The following is a 12,098-nucleotide window of genomic DNA, read 5'->3' on the forward strand; positions in this document are numbered from 1 at the left end:
ATCATCTCGATCAGATGAATCTCAAGATTTTTCTTAAAAAAAATCTAAGAAATTTAGTAGTATAGTATTTTTTATATAATAAATTAGTACCGTCAAAGTCATAAAATTCTTCCCTTATTTCTTGAGCATTAACTGCCGCCACTATATAATCACTAGCTTCCATAAACCAAGTAAACAACTTTGAAAATCTGTCGCTCAGCTTGCTCTCCAAAGCGACCGCCACTGCTTTCAATCTTCTTAAGTTTGACACTTAATGATTCTAAAGATGGATACCATATTATACTCTCTCTGCAGTATTCATGCAAGCACTTGAGGTTACTCAAGTCAATCTTGCAATTGCCAATGTATGCGACTCTTTGCATAGAATTTTTATCATGAAATAAAAAAATTCAATATTTGAAAGCCTTATTGCATGTAATTACTTACGACAACCAACAAATTACTTATAATTAGGACATGGATATTAATGCACTAAAAATAAGATATATGTACAAAAAAAATATAAGAACAATTTTAACATCTCCTAAAGAGCGTGGAAAGTATCAGTCATCAAGTTGTCTATTGCTGGAAGATAAATCATAAGAAATAAAGTAACATTGATAGTGCCGGGCACATTGAATTATCTAGCGTTAATCTTTCGCAAATTAATAGAATTTCTTCGTGGTGCAAAACAGGCGGAGAGAAATTTGATGTGTTTGACGTGACAGAATAGCTGCACGCGAGGCATTAACCAGCCGTCTCACCATATTTCAAAACTAGTTCTTCTTCAGTGCAGATCTCTTTTAAATTACGTTGGTAAACACAACGAATTTTCTTTACTCTGACTGCTAGGTCACCGGCAAGTAACTGGTAGTAAGACAATTTGACCGGAAAAGTTTCAGACCTGATGTTTCTCGGTCCGACTGGGTGAATGTTTAGCAACAGGAAGGCTTCGAGGGTCTGCAAGTGGGCAAAACTCGCATTTCCCATATTCACAAAATTTCTGGCTAGGTTCTTGTTTTCATTGACTACAGACATCTTGTGTTGTTATCACCCTAACATACCACTCGAATGTCAATAAATTACAACTAGAACGGAGTAGTTGAGGTCAATGGCCTAGGATACAAAAAAACCTGTTTCCTCGTGATAAAAACATAGATATATAATATATATGTAGGTATCATTCTTGAATATCCGACTATAAATTCCGAAGATATGGCGAAAAATGTGGAAAGGCCACCCCTACCTTCGGTCAACAAAACAATTGACTTGCAAAGATACTTTAGATTTGAAGGTACATGGAACTTTTAATGTCTGTAGGGTGGTACGGTTTAAAGTAGACCAAAAGCTCGGTGGGTTGAGTTGTGCGTGAAAGCCACTTACGCAAATCAAAAGCATGTCAATTAAAAATTTTTGCGCAGCCCGAAAAGAGAGACGAAAACCTCATTCAACAACTATGAAGAGTGACGCAACGAAAAATAATTTTACATAAATATGTGCATATGTATGCAGCTGCGATAACGTTTTTCCATCAACTTATTCCCACTCACAGCTAACGTGGCCGCTTTGTTGCTGCTGTTGCAGTTTTCCTTTGCCACTGCAGCGAAATCGAATCATATCCGCAACACTTGAACTGCTGTCGGTTATTTTTATTTGCGCTATTTCTTTTCGCTACTTTCCAGTGTTGTGTTTTTTTTTCAACTTTCTCCTCCTCCGTCTACGTTCTCTGCACCTAGGAGTTCTGATTGTGGTGCTTTGTTGTGTACGTATACGCTTTTATCTTGCCTGTGCAGTCATTGCGCTGAAGAATTTCTCCCCGCCTTTGTGTTCGACGCCCTTGCCTAAACTTGAACATTTCATATTTTTTTATATTTAGCTGTGTAACTCACGGCTGCCGCGTTTTGTACAGATACATATCCAGCAAATTGCTTACCAAAGAGTAAACGAACCAAATCATCCAACCAATTTTCTGTATGGATTTTCGTATATTTTTTGGCCGGCATATGCCTTATTCTACACCGAATGACTTCTGCTGCGTTGCGCTTCCAATTGCTATTTTTGGTTTGCATCATACTCGAAGAAATTCCTCTAAGAGTTTTCGAGAATGTTGCTGGAGTGATAGTTCACTTCAGCTACATAGTCCCGACTTCTGTGGAAACGTTGCACTACATATACGGCAATTAATATTCATTTGCTCGGAGTGCATATTATTTTTAAAGGTTTTAAAATTAAATAAGAGATCTAGGTTTGGGTACCAACGTAACCATTCGTTTGGATAGATTTAATTTATAAATACTTTTTTATGTGGCATTGTTAGTGGGATTGATTATTTGATTATATACAAATATGAACATAAGCCTTAAGACATGGACCAATCAATACCTATTTCCATACAAAAGTACCTACTACTTTTTTCTTTCCCTACTTTTTTTAGCCCTTTTATAATTTGAGAGCACATTCGGTAAATACACAACATTTCCGGTACTTTTTCTCTCTTTGTTTATTTCTGTTTATTTGTTGCTTGGAGGTAATGTAAATTTTAACGACATTCGAAGAGACGAAGCTATTGCGACAGCCTGGCTGGCATACGTAGGGGCTGTAGGAAAATATTTCAGAAGCATTGTCAAAACAGCCCCCAGTGAGTGGTGGCAAGTTGTAGAATATGGAATAGAAATGTTTACTACTCTTGCAAAAGTCGCTATCATATTTATTTATAAACTTTCAAAAGTCTCCATCTTCTGATGAACTTATTTACAAACTGCTTTAGGTCGTATAGACTGTTAATGATATGTTGTGTTATGTTATAATGTCTAATAACATAATAATTATTCAAATTTTGAAGTAATGGAAAAAAAATATTCAATTTATATGTTACTTGTTGTCATAGCCGTTGTTTTAATTTATGACTTACTATCAGGGTGTCCAGATTGATAAAAAAACGCAATTTCTGAAAAAAAAATCGCCAAAAATCGCCAATGAAATCGATTTAACAAATTTTTTATTTAAACCATGAGATGTTTTTATAATATTGTTTTAAGACCAAAAACGAATATAATACCTTCAGAGGGTAATAATAAATAACACAAATCACTTCTATAATAGTGATGTACAAACAGTTTTCTTTAAAAATACGCATACTTTTTAAAAGTATTTGTTTCAACACATTTTGCAATAGGACTGCGCAATTATTAAATTTATTATAACTCATATTAACTGATTAATCGCACAATCCGCTTTTTAGAGCTCGGCGCTAAAAATTAAATAAAAACCTATAATAAGGCGAGATCAGCTATTTCCACAATTTCTTCAAAATCACATAGATTTACATTTCTGTTGTAGTCATATATTGAGCTATTCAACTTTGATAACATACTGTTTGATATTGGAAACATTTTGCAGCAGGAACTATTAGCCTTCATATAACACTTTATGCAAACTATTGAATATCATCTTATTTCGAATCTTAGTTTTTGTTGAATTCATTACGGAAAAAATCGCTCTGAACAAAGCATGTGAGTGCGGCAAAGATAATAATATGAATTTACTTATATTTCCAAACATGTTATTGCCTGTTGCGATTTTCACTCCGTAAACAATTATCCAAAATTCTTCAGAGTCGGACGGAATGGTTCTGAGAAAAGTTATTCCATGGGAAAGGTAAGAGATTTAAATATTCAGTTTTCGCTGCTTTCCTTTCCTTTAAAGTCATATAGTGATTTGGCAGGTCCCCGAAACTCGCCCTCTTGTGATTCACACACTTTTCGGGTGACAAAATCAAAGCTTTTTTATAAGTATTTAATTGACTAGGTAATCGTTTCAAAAGTTCTTCGATTAGGGTGATTAAACACGTTTGACAGTCTTTTAATATGCTTCGTAAGTCAAGTTTATCACGAAGTCCATTAGCCTCTTCTGTAAAATTATTGTGGAAAACTAAGTTTTGTATATTTTTATAATTGGAATAAATTTAATTGAAGGGAAAAAATCGCCAATGGTGATTTCCTAAATTTTTACGCGCAAATNGTTATTGCCTGTTGCGATTTTCACTCCGTAAACAATTATCCAAAATTCTTCAGAGTCGGACGGAATGGTTCTGAGAAAAGTTATTCCATGGGAAAGGTAAGAGATTTAAATATTCAGTTTTCGCTGCTTTCCTTTCCTTTAAAGTCATATAGTGATTTGGCAGGTCCCCGAAACTCGCCCTCTTGTGATTCACACACTTTTCGGGTGACAAAATCAAAGCTTTTTTATAAGTATTTAATTGACTAGGTAATCGTTTCAAAAGTTCTTCGATTAGGGTGATTAAACACGTTTGACAGTCTTTTAATATGCTTCGTAAGTCAAGTTTATCACGAAGTCCATTAGCCTCTTCTGTAAAATTATTGTGGAAAACTAAGTTTTGTATATTTTTATAATTGGAATAAATTTAATTGAAGGGAAAAAATCGCCAATGGTGATTTCCTAAATTTTTACGCGCAAATATCAAAAAAAAACTCGCTAAATCTGGACACTCTGCTTACTGTTGTAAAATTACATAACGCTGCTTGCAAGTAGACTACTCAATTCGATAAAAAGAATATTTTGGAAATAAATTTAAAAAAAATATTTTTTTAAATCAATAGGCTGCTATTTGTTTACATCACCCATTCTCAAGTAAAGTAAATTTAACGTCAATTTAATTTGTTAATAATTGAAAATTCCACTTCTTTTTCCAACGTTTTTCCACATTCGTAGTGTCCAAGAAATTCAAAATTTATTTGTTGCCACATGCTGCGGCATGTCGCCAACATGATTTGAGCTCTCTCACAGAAAAGAGATATTGAGATTGTCAGTCATATTTTACGGCAAAAAATTTTATGTGGATTCTGACAGCTTTTTCGCTTGAAATGGGGACAGGGTACTATGCTTAATAAATTAAGTAAATATCTTATATTAAAAACAAGTAAGAGCAGCGCTGTCTTCAGCTATGCCGAAGGCTTCATACCTTTCATGAACATCTGCAAATTTTAGTTTGACAGATTACTGATTTTGAATACATCTGCATACATCGATAGAGGAGTTACATACTTATATAAAAAATCGCATCTAAACAATCAGAGGTATGGAAGATATACTTTATATGGCACCAATCTAAGTGATTTTCACTGCTATGTGATCGGTATGTAAACCGGTAACACAATTTATTGGGTTTAGTTTCCTACATAAAGGAGATATATCGCAAAAACTGGTATCTGAACAATCAGTGCTATAGGAGATAAAGCTTATACAGCATAGATTTTGACGATTTTCTCAGTAGACTTTGTATTATTATTTATAAAATATCTTACGAAATTTATCGGTTTTAGCTGTTCAAATAAAGGAGTTTTACAGTAAAATCCCATATCTGAACAATCAGATGTATGGAAGATATATGTTGTAGTCATCCGATCCTTGTTATTTTCACTGTAAGTATTCTGTTAATAATGAGTGAAAATGGTGCGAAATTTCATGTTCCTAGCTGCATAAATGGAGGAGTTATGATAAAAGACCTCATATCTGAACAATCAGTTGTATGGGGGCTGCAGGTTATAGTGACCCGATCTTTGTTATTTTCACTGTAAGTCTTCTGTTGATAATGAGTGAAAACAGCGCGAAATTTCATGGTCCTAGCTACATAAATGGAGGAGTTATAACGAAAAATCTCATATCTGAACAATCAGTTGTATGGGAGCTATATGTTATAGTGGTCCGATTCTTCCGGTTCCGACAAATGATTAATACATTATAAAAATACACCCACCTACCAAATTTGATCCGGATATCTCGAAAACTGAGAGACTAGATTGCATACAAACAGACAGACAGACGGACAGACGGACAGACGGACATGGATAAATCAACTCAGCTCGACGATCTGATCATATAAGTATACATTTTAATGGGTCTATCTCTTCTTATTCTGGTACTTACAAACATCGGACCAAAGTTATAATACCATTTCATGCTCATGAAAGGTATAATTAGGGGGCAATCCTATTTAGAAAAACCGTGAACCCTATTTAGAAAAACTGGGACTTGGGCTTTCTCTACCAGCTGTGGGCATCCCAGAATTCTAGAAAGCTTCGAGTTCATCCCGGCCTAAAGCGACCACTGCATACCGACCTTTTTTCAAAGGAGTTTTTTCTGGAACCAAGACCCTGCTAAGTAATTCTGATAGATTGAATTTGTATTAAAATATGAGTCGGGGTGTCTTCTATGGGGAACTTTCCATCAAACTCAAATTTGTGCAGAAGCAGCCGCAATAAAGATAGCAGTGGACTGGATCTTTAAAAGTATAATATAATATCTTTCAAGCTCATTTGGATTGAGGAGCTGAAAATACAGGGCACTATAGATGAACTATTGCAGAGTAAGTAAATGCAGGATTTTACTGGCTACATGTGGCTCTTAGGCAGCTCAGCGAGCGTTGAGCGAGAGCCTTGGGATACAAGTTGGCCAGGTCCGTCAGGCCACCAGTTAAAAACGTAGGAGAAACGAGCTCTTAGAACCGAGCAAGTCACATGTATATATATTTGCTGGTGGAAGTTCTATGCGGTCATTGTTCTATCGCAATTCGTGCGCTAAGGCTAAACATCATGTCAAAGCTCTACTGCAGCAGCTGTATGGAGGATTATGAGGTGGAGTTCCCACAGCAGCTTTTGAGCGTGTCTGCCTTTTCCAATTTTCCAAGGATTAAATTCACCACATTTCATCTGATAGCAAAATTATATAAGCATTAAAAAGGAAGGTCAAAACCATGTTTTAAAAGTCGGCATGGAGAAAGTTTTAGTTGGCACAGCTGCACCGCAATTTGCAGGGTGGGGTAGAATTTTTTTTTTTTTAAATAACCGCAAAGGAAATTAAAGCTTGGTGCTTATGGTAGATTTAAAGTAAAGAAATTATTTGAAATAAAGCTTATCTCATTTAAATTGACATTAAAATACAAATATGTTATATACAAGTATGTATGTGTTCTCTCTCTTTGCAGTACTTGTTCCATTTTTTATGGCAAACGTTTCGATTGCTGCACTAAATGTGTACTTCAACTGCGAATAGACGTAAAAACTCTATAACAACTAAAAGAGCACACTTCGTATAATAACAACGTGAGGGTGAGTGAACCGTACCTATGGTCAGAATATCTGGACCGCAAAGCAAGTTCAACAACATAGAGTCACAAAACCACCAAAGCAAATATGCAGACTGTGTGTAGCTATTGCGTTTGTAAGTCACAAATGTAAATAAAGAATTTCCGACACCAAAATAAGAGTAAGCGCGTTTTGCAAAAAAACTAGCTTATGCCTGGACACCTGCGCCTTGAACATAGCTAAAATCAGCAGTTGCGACCTGCAACAAGTACCACATAGCTGGAATATAAAAAAAGCACACCAAGAGCAACTACAGAGATCCAGTAGTAAATAGACTTTACCGGCTGCTTCCCTCTTCTACTGTTAGCCGTGGATTAGCTTCAAGCACGAATACATAAACGCTTATGAATGGCATCACAATTGTAGCACGCATTTATTTCCTCGCTATCGTGCATCTCCTTCACGACTATTATCTATTCTACTCTCATTATACGCGAAGCCACAAAGCATATTGGCTACATCTCCATAGTCATGGCTCAGTATAAATGTTGCTACGTAGACACTTTGTGGAGTACAGCTTTTTTGTTGCTCATCGCAATCGGCTACCGGAGTGGAAGCGGAAGTGGCACGCTCGTGTTTGCACAAGGTAAGAGTTAAAAGAACACATATGTACCTACCCGTACACAGGCTTGCATTAAAAGTGTGCATGAGTGTGGCTTTTTACATGTGTGATTGCGCCTGCAAAATGGCGAATGCATTCATACACATACATACGAGCATACATAAATATATACATACATACTTATCCATAGATATGCTCCCATACAAACCTTTTAAAAACTATGTGAAAATTGCAGTCACAGAAACTTTACCTTTAATTTTTGAAAATAGTATTTATACCTGCTAGCATGCACATACCCTCCCATGCACATACATATGTGTACGTTTGTTATTTGGCATTAGATTCAGATTCCGACAACAACAAAAAATTAAAATTACTTCAAAATACATATATAGATAAGCTTAATTTGCTTCAGGAAGTTATCAATAAATAGATCAGGTAAGATAATTGGCTAAAAGTGTTTTGTGTCAACTGAAAATCTCTCGTTTAGTTTTATTTCCACCTTTCATGCTTCCTTAATAATAATAATTTAATTTTTGATGTGTATACATCTTTGGTTTCGGTAGGGGTAAAATTTGCGAAGCTGTAACGCATAGCCCAGCAGAAAATTTCGAACGGCTTAGCATGTGTAATTCAGCATAAAATTTTAATTTCATTAGAACCGCGCTGTGTTTACTTGTTATTGTAAATGGTTGCATACATTTAGGCATATGAAAAGTAAAAGTAAGGAAATGCGGTGCGATTGTTTATTACTACCGATTACGCAAACTCCGCACATGCATAAGTTTGTATGTACATACATATATATGTATGAATTCATTTGGTGCAAATGGTCTTGATATTCGTAGATGGATTTAGGCATAGGTTTATTAGTCTATTTTGATAAAAAAGCAAAACGAAAATTTAAAAAAACACTGAAATCATTTTAACTGGAACCGTTGATAACTGATGAACATACATGCATATATGTATGTATAATGTACATATGTATGGATGATATAATAGCTCTGATCCAATACTTTTCGTGTTAAATCCTGGAAAAAGTCAAACATCAAAATCACACTCTGAAGTGAGAGTAAAGAGTGAGTAACAACAAAAAGTACGGAGCAAAAAAACCATCGGGTAAAATCTTGCAACTTCAATTTCTACACAACTCTCCAAAAATCGCTCTCAGTTACATGAACCACAGATTATCCTCCGAAAAGAAAAACTAAATTTAGGAACATTTACAAATAGAAATGGTCAAACTATAAGCTTGATGCGGTGTTTTCAAGATATTTTAACGCCCTTGAGTCACAAGTATATACAAGTATCATATTTTATCAATCATACCGATAATTTCATGTATTAAATGAATTAAAAATGAAAATGAATAAAAACAAATTAAATCAGCAAAGTGAATAAAATTAAGTGAAATTAATGTTTAATTTCTAACCTAACCTATGTTAATTTCGGTAGGTTGTGGGAAATCGCGATTGAAGTTTGGAATACAATTTCTCAAAAATGCGAAAATAGATTTTCTCCAAAGTCTCTGAAAACGTTACGAGTTCACAAAACTCTTAAATGAATTAATTTATAATGTTTATTGTTAATTAGTTTTGAGTTTATGAGGGATTTTCTTTAGTAAAATTTTGTCGTAAACGCCATTTGTCCACAATTTGCCAGCCACTTTGTATGAAATACGACAAAATGAGGTCAAAACTTCTACTAAATTAACGACACTTTTTACTCAATATCTCGGAAACTAAAGGAGATATACAAAATGGGATAACACCATTTCTAAGATATTGATTAGTTTAATATGACAGCACCACTAACTAAATTTTACCAAATTATCAAAAAAATTATAGTCAGTATCTGCGAAACTAAAGGAGATATATAAAAACTGATAACACCAATCGAAAGACCTTATATCAAAATATATAACTGCATCTAGAACTAAAAATCGTCAAAATGGCGCTTACAACAATCTTTTACCCAGGCGACGAATATGTAAACGTACTTTTATGCTTTGCCGTTCGCATATGTTTACACATCAAATTTCATGAGTACTTAGTACTCACGCCTTTTTTTTGTAATAAATTTCGCATTTATATTTCGCAAAGTACTTTATTTGCCTCTGTATACATAAGAGAACCTCAGCTTGAGACGTTTTCGATTCTTTTTCTAATAAGATTCAACAATTTTAGATCCGTTGAGGTTTAACAGTCTTATTTTACTTTATCATCGAGAAGTTAACTATAATTATTAAGGACACATTTTTGAGTGAGCATTTTTAGATGTTATGCTTCTTCAAAATGAAATATATACGTAAATTAGATAGAATGGTTTTAAGTGTGGGGAGACAGTTTTTAATCGCCATTCAACAGGGAGTAGCCAAAAACTATTCTTTTGCATCCGGTTCAAGCGGCTCACGACTTCCGTCGTTTACACCAAGTATTGTCTTGGTAACAACCGAACACTTGTTTCGAAGCGAGATAAATAATTTTGAAGAGGCGAACCCCCAATAATGTATTTTGCGCTCCATTTACAACTTGTCACGTAAAACACCTGTCAATTAAAAGTTCAATTCAGCCTCGAATGAAACCGCCCTGTTTTGATGACGAACACGTCAAACGTACAAAGAACTAAGATTTTAGGGCATTTACATAAAATTAGCGGAACCTTAATAGGGAAGTTGCCTCTTCACGGCTAGTTACTGTCATCGAAAGGACATTGGATGACTTAACTTAAAAAGAACCTTGCGACATCTACTTCTTTTTATACCCGAGCGCACTTGTGCACAAGGGTATATTAATTTTGTTCACATAACGGTTGTTTGTAACAGCCAAAACGAATCGAGATAGATATAGNCTTTTTGACACTGTAACCGCCTAAGCAATTTTGGCCGATTCCAAATCAGCACGCCAGTCGCTTCTCTTTTGTGCCAATTGACGCAAATTGGATATGCCAAGCCCTCCTCCACCTAGTCTTTCTCTTCCTCTGTTACCTGCATCGCTATTCGCGTTGAATACTTTCAGGGCTGAGACGTTGCTCTACATTCCAGCGGCATGACCAAGAAACCGGAACCGTTTGTGCCAGGAGAGTGATACTTTGTTTTGTCCTTATTCCCCACCAGGCCCAATCGCTTTGCTCCTCTATCTAATGCCGAGAAGGCAGAAATGTCATGGCCTTCCAGCTGAGCTCTTCAAGTAGCGAGGAGTTGCTAACGCGCATGCATCCTATGTAGAATACGGGCGCATATGAATTCATATGCAATGGCTATAACTTACGTGTACTCTGCCCAGTCGACAAGAAATTTTTTAAATGGCGAATCACATTTTAATAGCACACAAAATGTTATTTCCACTTCATGGTGAATTCACAATTAAATTACTACTTTTTGCTATGTTATGCCCCCTACAGGAAAGTTTTGAGCATTGATTGAATTGATCCTAGCCTAGATACCCTTTCTTCAAAAAAAAAAAAATATACACACATATGGGGTATTCTTTCTGAACGTTACCCCCGTCTGCTCATTATACCCGAGCGCACTTGTGCACAAGGGTATTATAACTTTGTTCACATAACGGTTGTTTGTAACAGGCAAAACGAATCGAGATAGATATAGACAAATGTATACATAAATGATCAGAATGAAAAGAGAAATCGATTAAGCGGTGACTGTCTGTCTGTCCGTCCGTCCGTCCGTCCGTCTGTGCACACGATAACTCGAGTAAAAATTAAGATATCTTAACGAAACTTGGTACGTGTACTTCTTTCGGGCGTAGGACGGATGGTATTGAAAATGGGCAAAATCGGACAATAACCACGCCTACCTCCCATATAACGGTAATTTTAAGAAATACGAAAACTGCGATATTTTAGTAACTACTGAAGATAATTCACTCAAAATTGATACTTACAATGAGTTTCAGACGGAAAACATGAATATTATAAATTTTTGGAAAATGGGCGTAGCCACGCCCACTTATGGTTACATGTGTATATCTTGGTAACCGCTGCACCAATTTCTTCCAAACTTAGCACAGTTGTTGGTCCTGGTACAGCATACCAACTGGCCGAAAATTTCTAAAATCGGACAATAACCACGCCCACATCCCATATAACGGTAATTTCGAGAAATACAAAATCTTCGATAAATCAGTAAATATTGAAGCTAATTTATTCAAAATTGATGATTGCAACAATTCTTTACCAAGAAATACGTTTATGACAAAATTTTGGAAAATGGGCGTAGCACCGCCCACTTGTGATCACATATAAGTATATCGGTAACCGTTCTACCAATTTGTACCAAACTTGGTACGGTTATTGTGCTTGCCACATAAAAGCAACCCGTTGCAAATTGTTGAAATCGGACTAAAATTGAGCCCGCTTTTCATATAACGGTA

The 12,098-nt window shown here is 35.5% G+C and overlaps 1 protein-coding gene across 1 annotated transcript in view; it reads left to right on the top strand.

Moving 5' to 3' along the window:
• Positions 1-7,581: 7,581 nt before the first annotated feature.
• DIP-lambda (Dpr-interacting protein lambda) overlaps positions 7,582-12,098 on the top strand; it is a gene marked incomplete at its 5' end in the record, with an annotated part of 81,541 nt that continues 77,024 nt past the window's right edge. The window contains one exon of the mRNA XM_017622487.1: positions 7,582-7,728. Within this exon, the coding sequence (XP_017477976.1) occupies positions 7,582-7,728 (147 nt within the window). The remainder of the gene's footprint in view (positions 7,729-12,098) is intronic.

This window comes from Rhagoletis zephyria, unplaced genomic scaffold (genome assembly GCF_001687245.7).
Source record: "Rhagoletis zephyria isolate East Lansing unplaced genomic scaffold, Rhagoletis_zephyria_1.1 Rzeph_scaffold_00003, whole genome shotgun sequence".
Classification (NCBI taxonomy): domain Eukaryota; kingdom Metazoa; phylum Arthropoda; class Insecta; order Diptera; family Tephritidae; genus Rhagoletis; species Rhagoletis zephyria.